Raw genomic sequence first — 12,589 nt, forward strand, 5'->3', positions numbered from 1 at the left:
CTAAATTAGATCCAATAACGAGTCTAATTAGGGTTATATATTTTCATCAAGAGGTTTCTTATACATCTAATTCGGGTCTTAGTTTTAGTTAAATGTTGAATTAAAATAGTTTATAGTTTAATATAAAACAGTAATAAATTATAGTCATGGTTTATGGGTTGTTAGACTTCAAACTTAAACATTTGGGGATGTAAGCTTCAAATTATTGTCTTGTGGGAAATGAAATCTAAAATTATTATTTTGAATATATAGTACATAATTATATTTTGAAAGACTATGCGATAGTTTTTTTTTTTTTTTTTTTTTTGGCGCCCACCGTGGGGCAAATGCGATAGTTTTTGTGAAGAAACTTCTAGTGAACCTATAATTTTTTAACTAAGAGTTTTGTGAAAACTGATGCATCGATTTTTTAATATATGTTGATTTGTTTTGAGGTTTGCAGCATAGTTCAAATCCCTAAAAAAATTAATATTAGTGCCGATTTTCAAAAGGAAAAGAGTAGAACATGAAAGTCTAGTACTTTTTGATATAACTTAGATAGAGTCGAATGAAATTGTTCTTTTACTGACCAAAATTTGATTTAATAAAATAGACTGTTTAAACTGTTCTTTTAAATAAGACTTTTAATTTGAAATCGCTGCAATATACACATACTTTTTTCAAACAATTGCTTTGATATTTATCTGACTCCGCTTCAACGTATATATATATATATATATATATATTTATTTTATTTTTTTGGTAAACCTTCAACGTATATATTTCTACTATACGCAGTTTAGTTTTTATATAATCAAACAAAGATACATCATGAATGAAAAAATTGAACAAGGGAAATAAGAAAAGAAGCACAACATCTCAATTTCAATGTATCTAACCGAGACTCTTTCTTTATTATGTAGTTTAACAAAACTCCTAAATTGCCATCCACCTATTTTTGCAATTTAGACAGTAGACAATTTTTGTTGACTCTGTAGGTATCCTGGAACAGTTGTACACTTGTTATCATATGATAATAATATAATATATCGATTGTGCATTAAATTCCCTGAAGAAGAGGACGAAAGATGATATTGATATATACTATTTTTTTTTTTTTGTCATCTAGTAGATTAATATTAACTTTGAACAGAGTATCATACAAAGCCAGCAAAGGTTTAGCAAAGGTTTGCAACCTCTCTAGAGCCATAAGCCGGCAAGGTGATATGCACCATCCGGAGCCAAAGATTAGAACAAACATTGAACCATAAACTAAACAAAAGAAAAAGACAATGTTGATTAGGACCATAGGGAGATACACGAAGCACTTCCAAAATGAAGAAGCTTAACGGAGCCGGAAGCAGAGATGAGTGAGAAAGCGATGCAAGCCTAATTATTTGAGTTCGAAGAGGATCTCCTAGAACTGTTCCACCAGAGAAACACGTTCAATAACCATACATAAGACTGCTCCAACACAAGAAGCCACAAGAGAATCGATCTTCAACCCGAGCAGCCAAAGAAGACGACGGTTGGCAATTAACTACTCAAAGACTGCACGCAATTGAGCTAAGGCTCCACAGCTCCTTACCAAGTAATCCGGAAGAACCCGTTGGTTTCAAACCAAGGAACTGCACAGCTTCCCCGCCCCGAAACTTCACCAACAGAAGAGAGCAATATAACGACCAGAGGACTAACAGCAAGGCCTTCCAAAGATTACACCAATCAAGAACCAGACGCCTTGTCGAAAACAGAGCACAACCAAATTCCAATGCAGAGAAACTCTACCTGAAAACATAGCAAGTGATATCTCCCACCAAAGCCATTAGACCAAACAAACTCCACAAGTCCATCAACAACTAAATCTTCTTCCAAGAAATCTAAAAGCCGAACCCCTGACTCTGAATCCGCTACACTCTCCCAAGTTGCCTCCACGAAGAAACTTCATTAAGGACTCCCATAAGAACGCCCTTAAACGACGACCTTCATGCAGAGCCGAACTTATATCGAAAGGCTTTAGACCCAGAGCTAGGTTAAGACAAACACAACTAACAACTAAACGAGATCGAGAACATCCGAACCAGCAAAACGAAGTCAAAAGGACAGAGAAAGAACGAGAGACCACCATTGCAATACATGAGTTCTGCTTCACCCGATCCGATGGAAGAAGTATCACCCCACATCAGAGCCGGTATAACCTGCACCGCGCACCAGAAAAAGCTACGGATCTAGTGAAGGAGCCCAAGCAAACCAGAGGATGAAATCAAATCGATTCCCAGATCCAAACTTCTCTGACTCTCGAAAGCCTCATCTCAGCCTAAACAGACAAAAGGAACTAGACTAAGGACCTTCTCACGGCACCGACGAAGCTCGCCGGCCACCGGAGAAGGTAGGATCAAGAATCGCTCTCTTTTTTTTTACGGCGGCGTTGAATATATACTATATTATACTTGAAATTCTTTGACACTTTTGCGGTAGAACAAATTCATGTACATTGACACTTGTAAATGTGATGCACCACCAGAAAATGCATCGAACATGTAACTAACATGTTCCTAGGATGAAACTATGCTGATGAAATGTAAATCTCAACTCTTTTTCTGAACATTGACGCAAAAGAAGAAAAACAAATATAATTAATTTGCGCAATAAATTAAACAAATCTCAAAAAATAATCGTCCACCGTACAACCTTCGGTGTAACGAGCTTATTTAAGAAACTAAGATTGTTTCTTGATGATTCGATGTCTCATATTTAACTTCAGAAAAGATAATAATGACATCTAAAGGTACAAAACCACACCTAAAATTAAGCCAACATGAACTGACGAAAAGTAAATTTAACGGAAATAACAGGAGAATACAGATGAATCATTACATGGTGGAATTTGCATGAATAAAACTATATATTTCCTGGATTGAACTTGCAATGTCTTCTGCCGTAAACCTTGTCTCACTTGTAATCTGCACATGTTTTAAATCACATCATGTTAGCCTTTATCAATTTTGCTACATGTACTGTATAACAATACTAATCAATATAATACACCGCGTCTTTGTAACTCTTTATGATTCATATAATGTCTTATATGAATACTGGCTGATTATGCTAGATTATTTTTTTCAATACGGCTTATTTTATTTAACTTTTGTTAGGAACATCATTACGGCTTATATTAAAATATATTTAGGTATATGATAGGAATCCTAACCTATGTTAGGAATCCTAACCTATGACTTTCTGTGTTTCAAAAAAAAAAACCTATGACTTCAACAAACTTTATACGTACTATATATAAATGTCTATGATTATAATGCAAACATTAGTGAAACTTTTTTTTTTGATAAGTAAACATTAATGAAACTTACCTTGACATTAAAGGAATAGAGGACGGTTTGTTCCATGGTAGTGATGTTAGTGTGAAGAATAGAGAGATGAAGATCCTCCAAAGCAGCTATAGTCATAATCAGTTGTCTTGGACGTCTTCTTGAAAGTATCTTGATCATGGCGTTAAACCCTAGCAGCTTCACCTCCACATCTGCCAAGCACGACTTCTTCTCCGCCGTCTCCTCCTGAATCCCTCCTCCACCCTCTAACTCGGTTACATTTCCGGTAATAATCAACGGGTTACTTGAAGTTATGGCTGAAGAAGTAATCACTGTCGTGGTCATGTCCCCACCATGTATGTCATTGGTTTCTCCCAAGATTCTTCGACGCTTCTGTGATTCCAAACATTGAAGGAGTTGCTCCAGCTCACTTAAAAATTCTATTACCCCTCCTACGATTGACGCTTGATCTCGCTATACATTAATTTATAATATTTAGTTCACAGTTTTAGTTAAAATATTTATATATGAAAAAATCACAAAAACTAAATACGTAACCATACCCTTTGAACGTAGGAACCAGGCATTAGAGACCTGAGGACACAAAGATGCTCGTTCATTTGCTTCCTACGGTTCCTCTCGACCGCGATATGAGCCAATCTTTGGCTTTCCACTTCTTCGCTGGTCTTGCTTGTTCTAGCTCTCTTTCTCTTCTTCTTCACCTCCTTTGTCGTATCGTTTTTGTTCTCTCTATCTTCTTCTTCTCCAATAAAACGGAGTTGCATGGAGTTTTTATCGTTTTTCTCTTCTTGATTATCCTGTTCTTCAAGAAACACATTGCTTATGTTTCCTTCACATCCACCACCTTCTTGAGACATGATATGATGTGTCTGGTTATGGTCCCCATTGAAGACTGGGAACTTTAAGATATAAAACGGGTCCATCCAGGTTTCTTGATCGTTTTGGCTTCTGGTCTGGTTTAACGCCAGCATCGGACCAAAGTCCGCAAACTGCATCACGTCTGCAAAGCTCATTTTATCAAAAGTTGGCGTTGCTCCGAATCCAGAAGGAGACAGTTGTTGCTGCTGCGGCATGGATTGCTTTTGTTTCTGAAGGTTTCTCTTGAACATGTGGTCTATCATACCGGAGCTGTTATCATCGTTACTGCATGAGTATTCACTTAAGAAGTTCGGTGCCTGAAAGAAACCGTAATCAGTAAGTTCAGTTGATATCAAAAGCAACAGAAATGGACTAACATACAAATGTTTGAATATATGATTAAGATATGTGGGGAAAATGTACGTACCGGATAATCTTTATCCATTGACCCTCGTATTGATTATAAACGTCTGGAAGCTAGTTAAGTTTAAGCTTCTTGATTCCAACACGACAACCTAACGAAGAGAAACCAGGAGCTTCAGAGCCAGTTGAAAACATGTACATGAAAAAAACACACGTAAAATAAACATCTACATGGCAACTTGTATGTCGTCTTATACAAAATGTATTTTTTCAAGATGAATAATGAATACAATGAAGTGCTTAACACCAAAAGATAGAACTCGTTTAGTATGGGGTTGATGAAGTAAAAGGGAGCTGACCTTCTATGATTACTAGGGTTTACGAGATATGTATATAAAAGACATGCAAAAGTAGCAAAATGTAAACAAGAGACAAAAGTATATATTGAGAAGTCGCAAATGAGCAACCACTATCAAACTCCGATATATATACACACATACGCATATACATATATACATAACATACGTACAGAGAGAGAAATAGACATGTGTCATAAAGGTATAGCAAGCAACGTCATCAAAGTTCTCAAGTCTTAATAACTCGTTTGTGTAGTTAGACCATGATTATCTCATAAAACCTTTAATGGGTTTCTTAAATTTTTTTTTTAATTTTCTTTTTCTGATTAAAAAAAATTAAAAAAAAATGCACTAACCGCGGGTTGCCACGTATCTGTGGGGCCCGTAAACAGTCCAACACCCCAACAATAGTCGATCTTTAATCTCGGCTTTCTGTTACCGTGTTTTGTGTTTTGTTAGGACCCACCTTGCTAAAAAACTACCTAATCTCCCCCGATAAATTTGCCCTTAACCCGCCCTTCTCCTCCACACATACACCCACAATTTTTATGTTTGTATAGAGTAACAAAGAAAGCATTAAATATATAGAATGTAAGTTATCTTCACACAATGATTGAAAATATTGTCAGTTAAATGAGATAAGTATATAAATCTTTACAACTATATATTCTCTAATTTCCTCTCTAATATCTTTATAGATGGGACACACATTTTTTTTTGATAATTAAATGAGACACACATTATAGTATTTTGCAATTAGTCCATTACAAGAATAAAATTATTTTTCAAATTGATGGGTTATGATTATCACAGTATCCATGGTTTTGTTTTTATTGAATAAGAGACCTACGATATAACTTCTTTCAAATATTCGAATTGGAGATCTAACTAGAGCTCTTAAGAAAGTTAAGCTCAAATTGCTCAATGAAATGAAACATTGAGTCAAATGAATATCATTGAATTTTCGAAACCATATGTATCTTGTTTTCGTAATAAAGAATATTTCTTTTCCGTAAACGTATAAGGCAGAGGAGCCACAAAAAAATGGAGTACTGTGAAAACACACGTGTATCACCTCTCTCTATCTTTGGAACCATTAAAGAGTAGATAAGTTTCGGAGCTCACAAGCAACTAGCAAGCCAAACCGCTCCTCTGTTTCTACCGCTTTTCGTGAACTTAATCAAATCGCCCACTCATCTTCATTTTTAATTCTATTATTTCAGATTTAACTACTTATGCTATTTGTAAGAACGTTTTTTGACACAAATTTTTTTCTTTAATTAATACAATAAAAATACAAGATTCTTTTCTTCTTCTTTTTTTTAACAAAGAATTTATTTATAAGAACATTTGTTTCACGAAAATGACCGTTGCTATGTGTGTGCGTTGTGGAGACATGTGAGTTATTTTTTTCTTCATTTAATACGTCGTCAGACATGTGAATTTAATAAGGACAAGGGTGTAGTAAATATACGTAAACAATTGTTCAAATAGTACTTATAATCATCTGGTAGTAAAACATTTTGGATATTCTGTTTTTAATTTCTTTCTTCTTTATTTTTGAATTTATTTTGTAAGAATCATTAGAACTTGTAAGGTTTGTAGAATAGTTTTGAAAGTTATTTATGATTTATCGTTTACGGTGAGTTTATTTCATAAAAAATTGTTCTTCTTGTGATATATATAAACTGTACTTCATTTCAACAAAATAAAATAAAATGCATGTACGTTTGGATTAAATTATTTCTAAAACTGAACCATAATACAAACAAATTAAACCCAAGGTATCCGCCTTGTATAAAGGTGAAGTTAGAGACAAAAACTGCAAAACGATTCACAAATAAACAAAAGCTATTTGTCTTCGTGAAAGCGATTTAAGAAATTTTATTTGTATTCCTATAAATTGTATTAAAACGGAGTTAAATTTCGTAAATACCAAAATAATACATCCATTTTTAAACATTAAATATCTAAAAACGAAAATAAATCAAATATCCAATGAATATATTAGTATTGGATCAGCCTTTTTTTTTTATTAATAATCGAGAGGTATCTTATATTGATGGATGGATTCAGACTAATTTAAGTAGGGTGTATTCCACAGATGATTTTTTTTTTTAAATATTCGAATAAGGCTCAAATATAATATTATATCTGCGTATATGAGTTTAATGTCGTGAGATTTTTTTGAATCCGGTTCATTTAGGATCTGACTAGTTTTTCCGCTACCATCCACAAACGCAGGTTTGCGGTTGGTAACGGTTGACAACGTTTCGAAACAATCATACAAACCGTTACAAATCGTTTCAGACCGCTCCGAACCGCTCCAAACCGCTCCGAACCGCTCCAAACCTCTTAAAATCAAAAGCTGGTTCCAGCTAACGTTTCCGGTTGCAGGCGGTTGCGGATGAATAAATAAATATAATATTATTTTCAAAAATATTTTAAAATGTTAAAATTAAACCTTTAAATAGAAAAATTACAAATAAAAATATATACATATTGTATATATTAGTTTAAATTCACCAACACTATCATAATTTGTTTTATAAAAACTTGAGACTAACCATTCATTACAATTTTTTAAAATTTACACATATATAAAAATATACACATATAAAAAATGAAATAAAATATTCTTTTAAAATTTTTAATGCAAAATCTTCAGAACAAATTTATTTAAATTATAACTTTCAACTAATTTAAAAAGTTTCATAAATAAACATAATATTTTTATTAATCATATTATATTGATAATTAATATACTTTATTATAAGTGTATGTTATTATATTTTTATAATGTTAGAATATATTAATATTAATAATTTATTATTAAACCACTGCAATATAATAAACCAGTCGCAAATATCCCACAAACGCAATAATTTTCAAACGTTATATCAGTTATACAAAACGCTTGATACCGCAACCACCCACATCCGCAAACTCTCGCAACCGCAACCGCTGTGTTTAAATCAGTCGGACCCATAGTTTTCTAAAGTCTGCCTACCACTAGAGCAATTCCTTGTGATTGACCAAACTTCTTTGTTAATCCAAAGATGTAAAAATTAATTATTTTAAAAGATCATAATAAATAAAATAAATATTGTATTTATATTTATCTTACATAATTTTTTTTCTAGTTTTTGGTTCAATTTTATAATAAAAACCAGATAATAGAAAAATGGATTCAATTTAGTTTTGGTTTAGTTTTGTTGGAAATTTTAAATAATTTGGATTCAATATCAAATAATTCAGATAAAAGTATAAAAATAATTTGTATATTTTAGATTTTTTTTTTAAACATATATGTAATTATTTGGAGATATTCAATTTTCAAATATTGTTAAATATTTTCAATTTTTTTAATTTATAAATTTTGTTTAGATATTTTACTATTCAAAAACAAATATAACCAATATCCTTACAAATTCTATAATATATTAATCCTATAAGACAATCATATGGGTAACGGTAGATGGAATTTAGCAAGCCTGTCGGCCGGCCCATTCGAAGAGCGAGGGATAAACTCAAAACGACATAAAGTAAATGTTGATGAAGCAGAGAAAACTAAGGAATCGATGTCGGAGAGAACGCCGTGGAGTTCAATCGTCCATTTCCTCCCGTTGATAGCCGAATGAGCTCTTGGAAATCTAATCTAAGGCATATGTTGTGATAATTGAGGGATGCCGCGTTGAGAAGCGCACCTTGGATTGTGAATGCCTCTGCCATGCAACGAGAGAAGACATGATATAAATAGATACTTTTGCTAGATTTTTCCGATCCGTCTTGATCAGTGAAAATCCAGGCGAGACCCGCTGATTCCGATTTCCATGTCGAGCAGCTGAGGCCAAATAAAATTCCGTCGTGGGGGTGCTGGGGTCGGGGTTGTGCTTGTTCGCATTCTCTCATGGAGTGGATCGCTAGAGTCATTACCTCTTGGGGAAAGATGTGTCGCTTCTCGAAAACCTTCTTATTTCTGGCGATCCAGATGTTCCACACGATATTTGGGAAGATATTTTCATAGATGCCTGCTGGGGGAAGGTTCCTCCAAGAGTGTGAGCTACAAAGGACAGTGGAGAGGGATGTGTCTGAGAGAGCATCAAGGGGAGAGGTCCAAGGGCCAAGCGTCCAAACTTCTCGGACGAAGGGGCAGTGGAGGAAGATATGATCAGATGTTTCTAAATTGCCACAAAAGGAGGAGAGAGTGTTTGAAAGAACACCTCTCCTTTGGAGATTCGCACCCGTTGAGATAGCATTGTGCAGAACTTTCTACAAGAAATACTTCAATTTAGGTTGAGTGGAGAGATTCCAGACGTGTTTTTTTCAATCAAAATTTGCAGGTAGAAGGGTTTGTCTAGTGTCCTGGTAATTGGTGTTTTGCACCGAGATGTAACCAGATTTAACAGAGTATTGCCCTGATTTCTGCAGTGGCCAGACGTAGGAGTCTTGCCCTCCAAGGAGACTAGGAGTAATGGCTAGAATGTGTGCGGAAAGTTCAGGTAATAGCTGGTTGACTCGGGCTCTATTCCATTCCCTTGTTTCTCTAGTTAGGAGGTCTGAGACTATGAGATCGATGTTTTGCAAGGAGACGGGTCCTATAGGTTTTAGACCAGCTCCAGGGTTGAACTAGGAATCCGACCAAAGGTGTGTAGATTCACCATTTTCAATGGCCTTTCCTAGATGTTGTAGGAGGAGATCCCTGCCTTTAAGGATTCCTCGCCAACCGTGAGAGATGCATGAGGAAGGTGCTTTCTTCTGGAAAGATGTTTTATGACAATATTTTCCCAAGATAATTCTAGAAAACATGCAGTGTGGTGCAGTGATCAAGCGCCAATCAATCTTAGCAAGAAGGGCTTGGTTGAAAGCTTGGATGTCGCGGAAGCCCAGACCACCTAAGCTCTTGGGTAGGGTAAGATCTTCCCAAGAAACCCAGCAAATTTTCCTTTCACCGGCCTTCGTGTCCCACAAGAACCTTGTAAGTACTGACTGAATATGTTTACATAAGCTAATGGGTAGGAGAAAACATGTCATAGAAAAGCTAGGGACAGCTGATAGAACTGATTGGAGAATAACTGCTTTGCATGCTGTAGATAAGAACTGAGTGGACCAGGAGATAGATTTCTGGTGCATCCGGTCGACGATGGAGCTGAAGAGGTCCTTCTTTCTTCTTCCGAAATGTTCAGGAAGACCCATGTATTTACCAACTCCCCCCTCCTTATCTATGCCCAATATTTGTTTAACTCTTGATCTGATCTCAGGAGGCGTCTTGCTAGCAAAGGAGATAGATGATTTGAGGACGTTTATCTTCTGTCCTGAGGCCTGCTCATAGTCATGGAGAATTTTCGACAGTGTTGTGCAACTACTCTCCCCTGTCATTGTGAAAAACATGGTGTCATCCGCAAACAATAGGTGAATTATCTTTGGGCTCTTCCTAGCAATTCTGATCCCCGGCATTTTACCACTTTCTTGAGCTTTTTTGCGAGCCCCGACAAGACTTCTGCGCATAAAATGAAGATGTATGGTGAAAGTGGATCCCCCTGACGGCTGCCTCTCTCTGGGATCACCTTCCCAACCACCTCGTCGTTGAGAACGAAGGAGTACGAGACAGTTGAGATGCATTACATCATCCAGTAAATCCAGGTATGACAAAACCCCATCTGATCTAGCACCGTACGAATAAAATTCCATTCTAATATGTCGTATGCTTTACTAATATCAGTCTTAACTGCCATAGGATAATTCTTAACAGCGCCTGAGGCCTTAAGATAGTGCAGCATTTCGTGGGTGATCAGCACGTTGTCAGAGATGACACGGCCTGGGATGAAAGCTGATTCCTGGAGTACAGGTTTGAGTCTTAAAGATAAAATCTTAGAGATAGCTTTATAATACACATTACATAGTGCAATGGGGCGGTAATTTGCAACTGCTTTAGGACCGGAAATCTTAGGAATCAGTCGAATGTGAGTTTCGTTGATAGAACACGGTAGAGAGCTTGTCATGAAGAAACCTTGTATCTCTTTTGTTATTTCAGGTCCAACAGCCTCCCAGTTAGATTGGAAGAAACTCGCAGAGAAGCCATCGGGCCCGGGGGCCTTATCTGGATGGATAGAAAACATGGCTTCTCAAACTTCCAAGGCTGAAGGGAACGTTGTCAGGAGAGAATTTGTTTCATCAAATATACAGGGTGAGAGGGCAGAGGAGACAATCTCTCTAGAAGAGGCGACTATGGAGGTAAAAATATCTTTAAAGTAAGAAGAGATCACATCCAGTATATGACTGTCTTCAAAAACAGGCGATCTAGAGAAATTTTCAAGAACTGAGATTCTATTGCGGGCATTCCTGCCTGTGGGAACCGAAATTCGCACTGTCGATTTCCGTTTAAATAAGGAAACTAGGAAAACCCTAGTTTCCCAGAGGTCCCGGATCTCTGCGGGAGCCAACGACAAGTGACCAAATATATGCGGAATTTATGAAAAGATAACAAACGAGTTTAGGGAAAACAGTTGATCTTATTTCGAGTCCGCGTAAGAGCGTTGCGATCATTACAAGAGATCATGAAAGCTTTGGCCGCAAAGGCTGTCAGCGAGTTACTTAGTTCTAGCGGCCTAATAGCTCAAACCTAGTTGAGTCGCAGCTCGATAACGAAAGACGAAATAGATAAAGAAAATGTTTTTGATTGATTTCGGACTGAACCTTGTTAAAGGCTGCCTACGTACCCCTTTCGAGGATCAAGCCGAACGTAGTTCAATTGTTAGAGCTGGACAAGAGATCGAACTGCCTGGGCGAGTTCGTCTAGTAATCGAGTGCCAGTCATAGAAACCGAACTTGTCGAGAATAAGCCTAAAGTTTCTAAGTGCAGAGAATTCCGAGTCTAAAAAGCTCTCCCTTGCTCCTCGACTAGGACTCCTTATATACTAGCTCCAAGGTCGGTTTACGCTTTTACTCTTCTGCCCTTAAGCCGTCATAGCATAAAAATGGAGATATTCCATTTTTCCCGATCTTCACAATTATCTTCAAAACTTCCGTATTTATCCGCGGAAACTTGACATTTATCCTTCCTTGCGTAAACCAGGCTGTGGTTTACGGGCTTTTGGTTAGGAAAATCATAGGATGGGCCTCGAGTCGTGTTTTAGGTCCCTTTGGGCCGTCTTCCGACTCGACACGTTTACTACAAGTTTTCCGCGGTTTCTAATCCGCGAAGTTTGATCGATGAATTAGAATGGCGGGAAACATGGACTGAGCTTGCTACGGTCTTCGGGAGATAGCATTCGAAGGTTTTGATGAGAATGCAAGAACTGGTGTCGTATTGACGTTCGGAAAGGTTCAATCGCGACACAGCGACCGAACTTTGGCTCGAGCCCGGTCGCTTCGTAGCGACCGAGTGGGACGAGCCCTCGGTCGCTACGTAGCGACCGAGCTTTGGCCCGAGCTCGGTCGCTACGTAGCGACCGAGCGGGACGATCGCTCGGTCGCTACGTAGCGACCGAACTTTGGCTCGAGCCCGGTCGCTTCGTAGCGACCGAGTGGGACGAGCCCTCGGTCGCTACGTAGCGACCGAGCTTTGGCTCGAGCTCGGTCGCTACGTAGCGACCGAGCTTTGGCTCGAGCTCGGTCGCTACGTAACGACCGAGCGGGACGATCGCTCGGTCGCTACGTAGCGACCGAGCGAGACGGATGTTTGGTCGC

General features: G+C 37.3%; 1 protein-coding gene across 1 annotated transcript; it reads right to left on the reverse strand.

Moving 5' to 3' along the window:
• Nucleotides 1-360: 360 nt before the first annotated feature.
• LOC106454475 (transcription factor FAMA-like) lies at nucleotides 361-10,357 on the reverse strand. The gene is made up of 4 exons (XM_048735478.1): nucleotides 10,011-10,357; nucleotides 3,866-4,553; nucleotides 3,345-3,776; nucleotides 361-2,939 (listed from the first exon to the last, which is right to left on the reverse strand). Exons 1-4 carry the CDS (start codon nucleotides 10,355-10,357, stop codon nucleotides 2,850-2,852), a joined length of 1,557 nt encoding a protein of 518 aa, XP_048591435.1. The 3' UTR covers nucleotides 361-2,849.
• Between the last annotated feature and the right edge of the window lie 2,232 nt (nucleotides 10,358-12,589).

This window comes from Brassica napus, chromosome A7 (assembly GCF_020379485.1).
Source record: "Brassica napus cultivar Da-Ae chromosome A7, Da-Ae, whole genome shotgun sequence".
In the NCBI taxonomy this organism is placed as follows: domain Eukaryota; kingdom Viridiplantae; phylum Streptophyta; class Magnoliopsida; order Brassicales; family Brassicaceae; genus Brassica; species Brassica napus.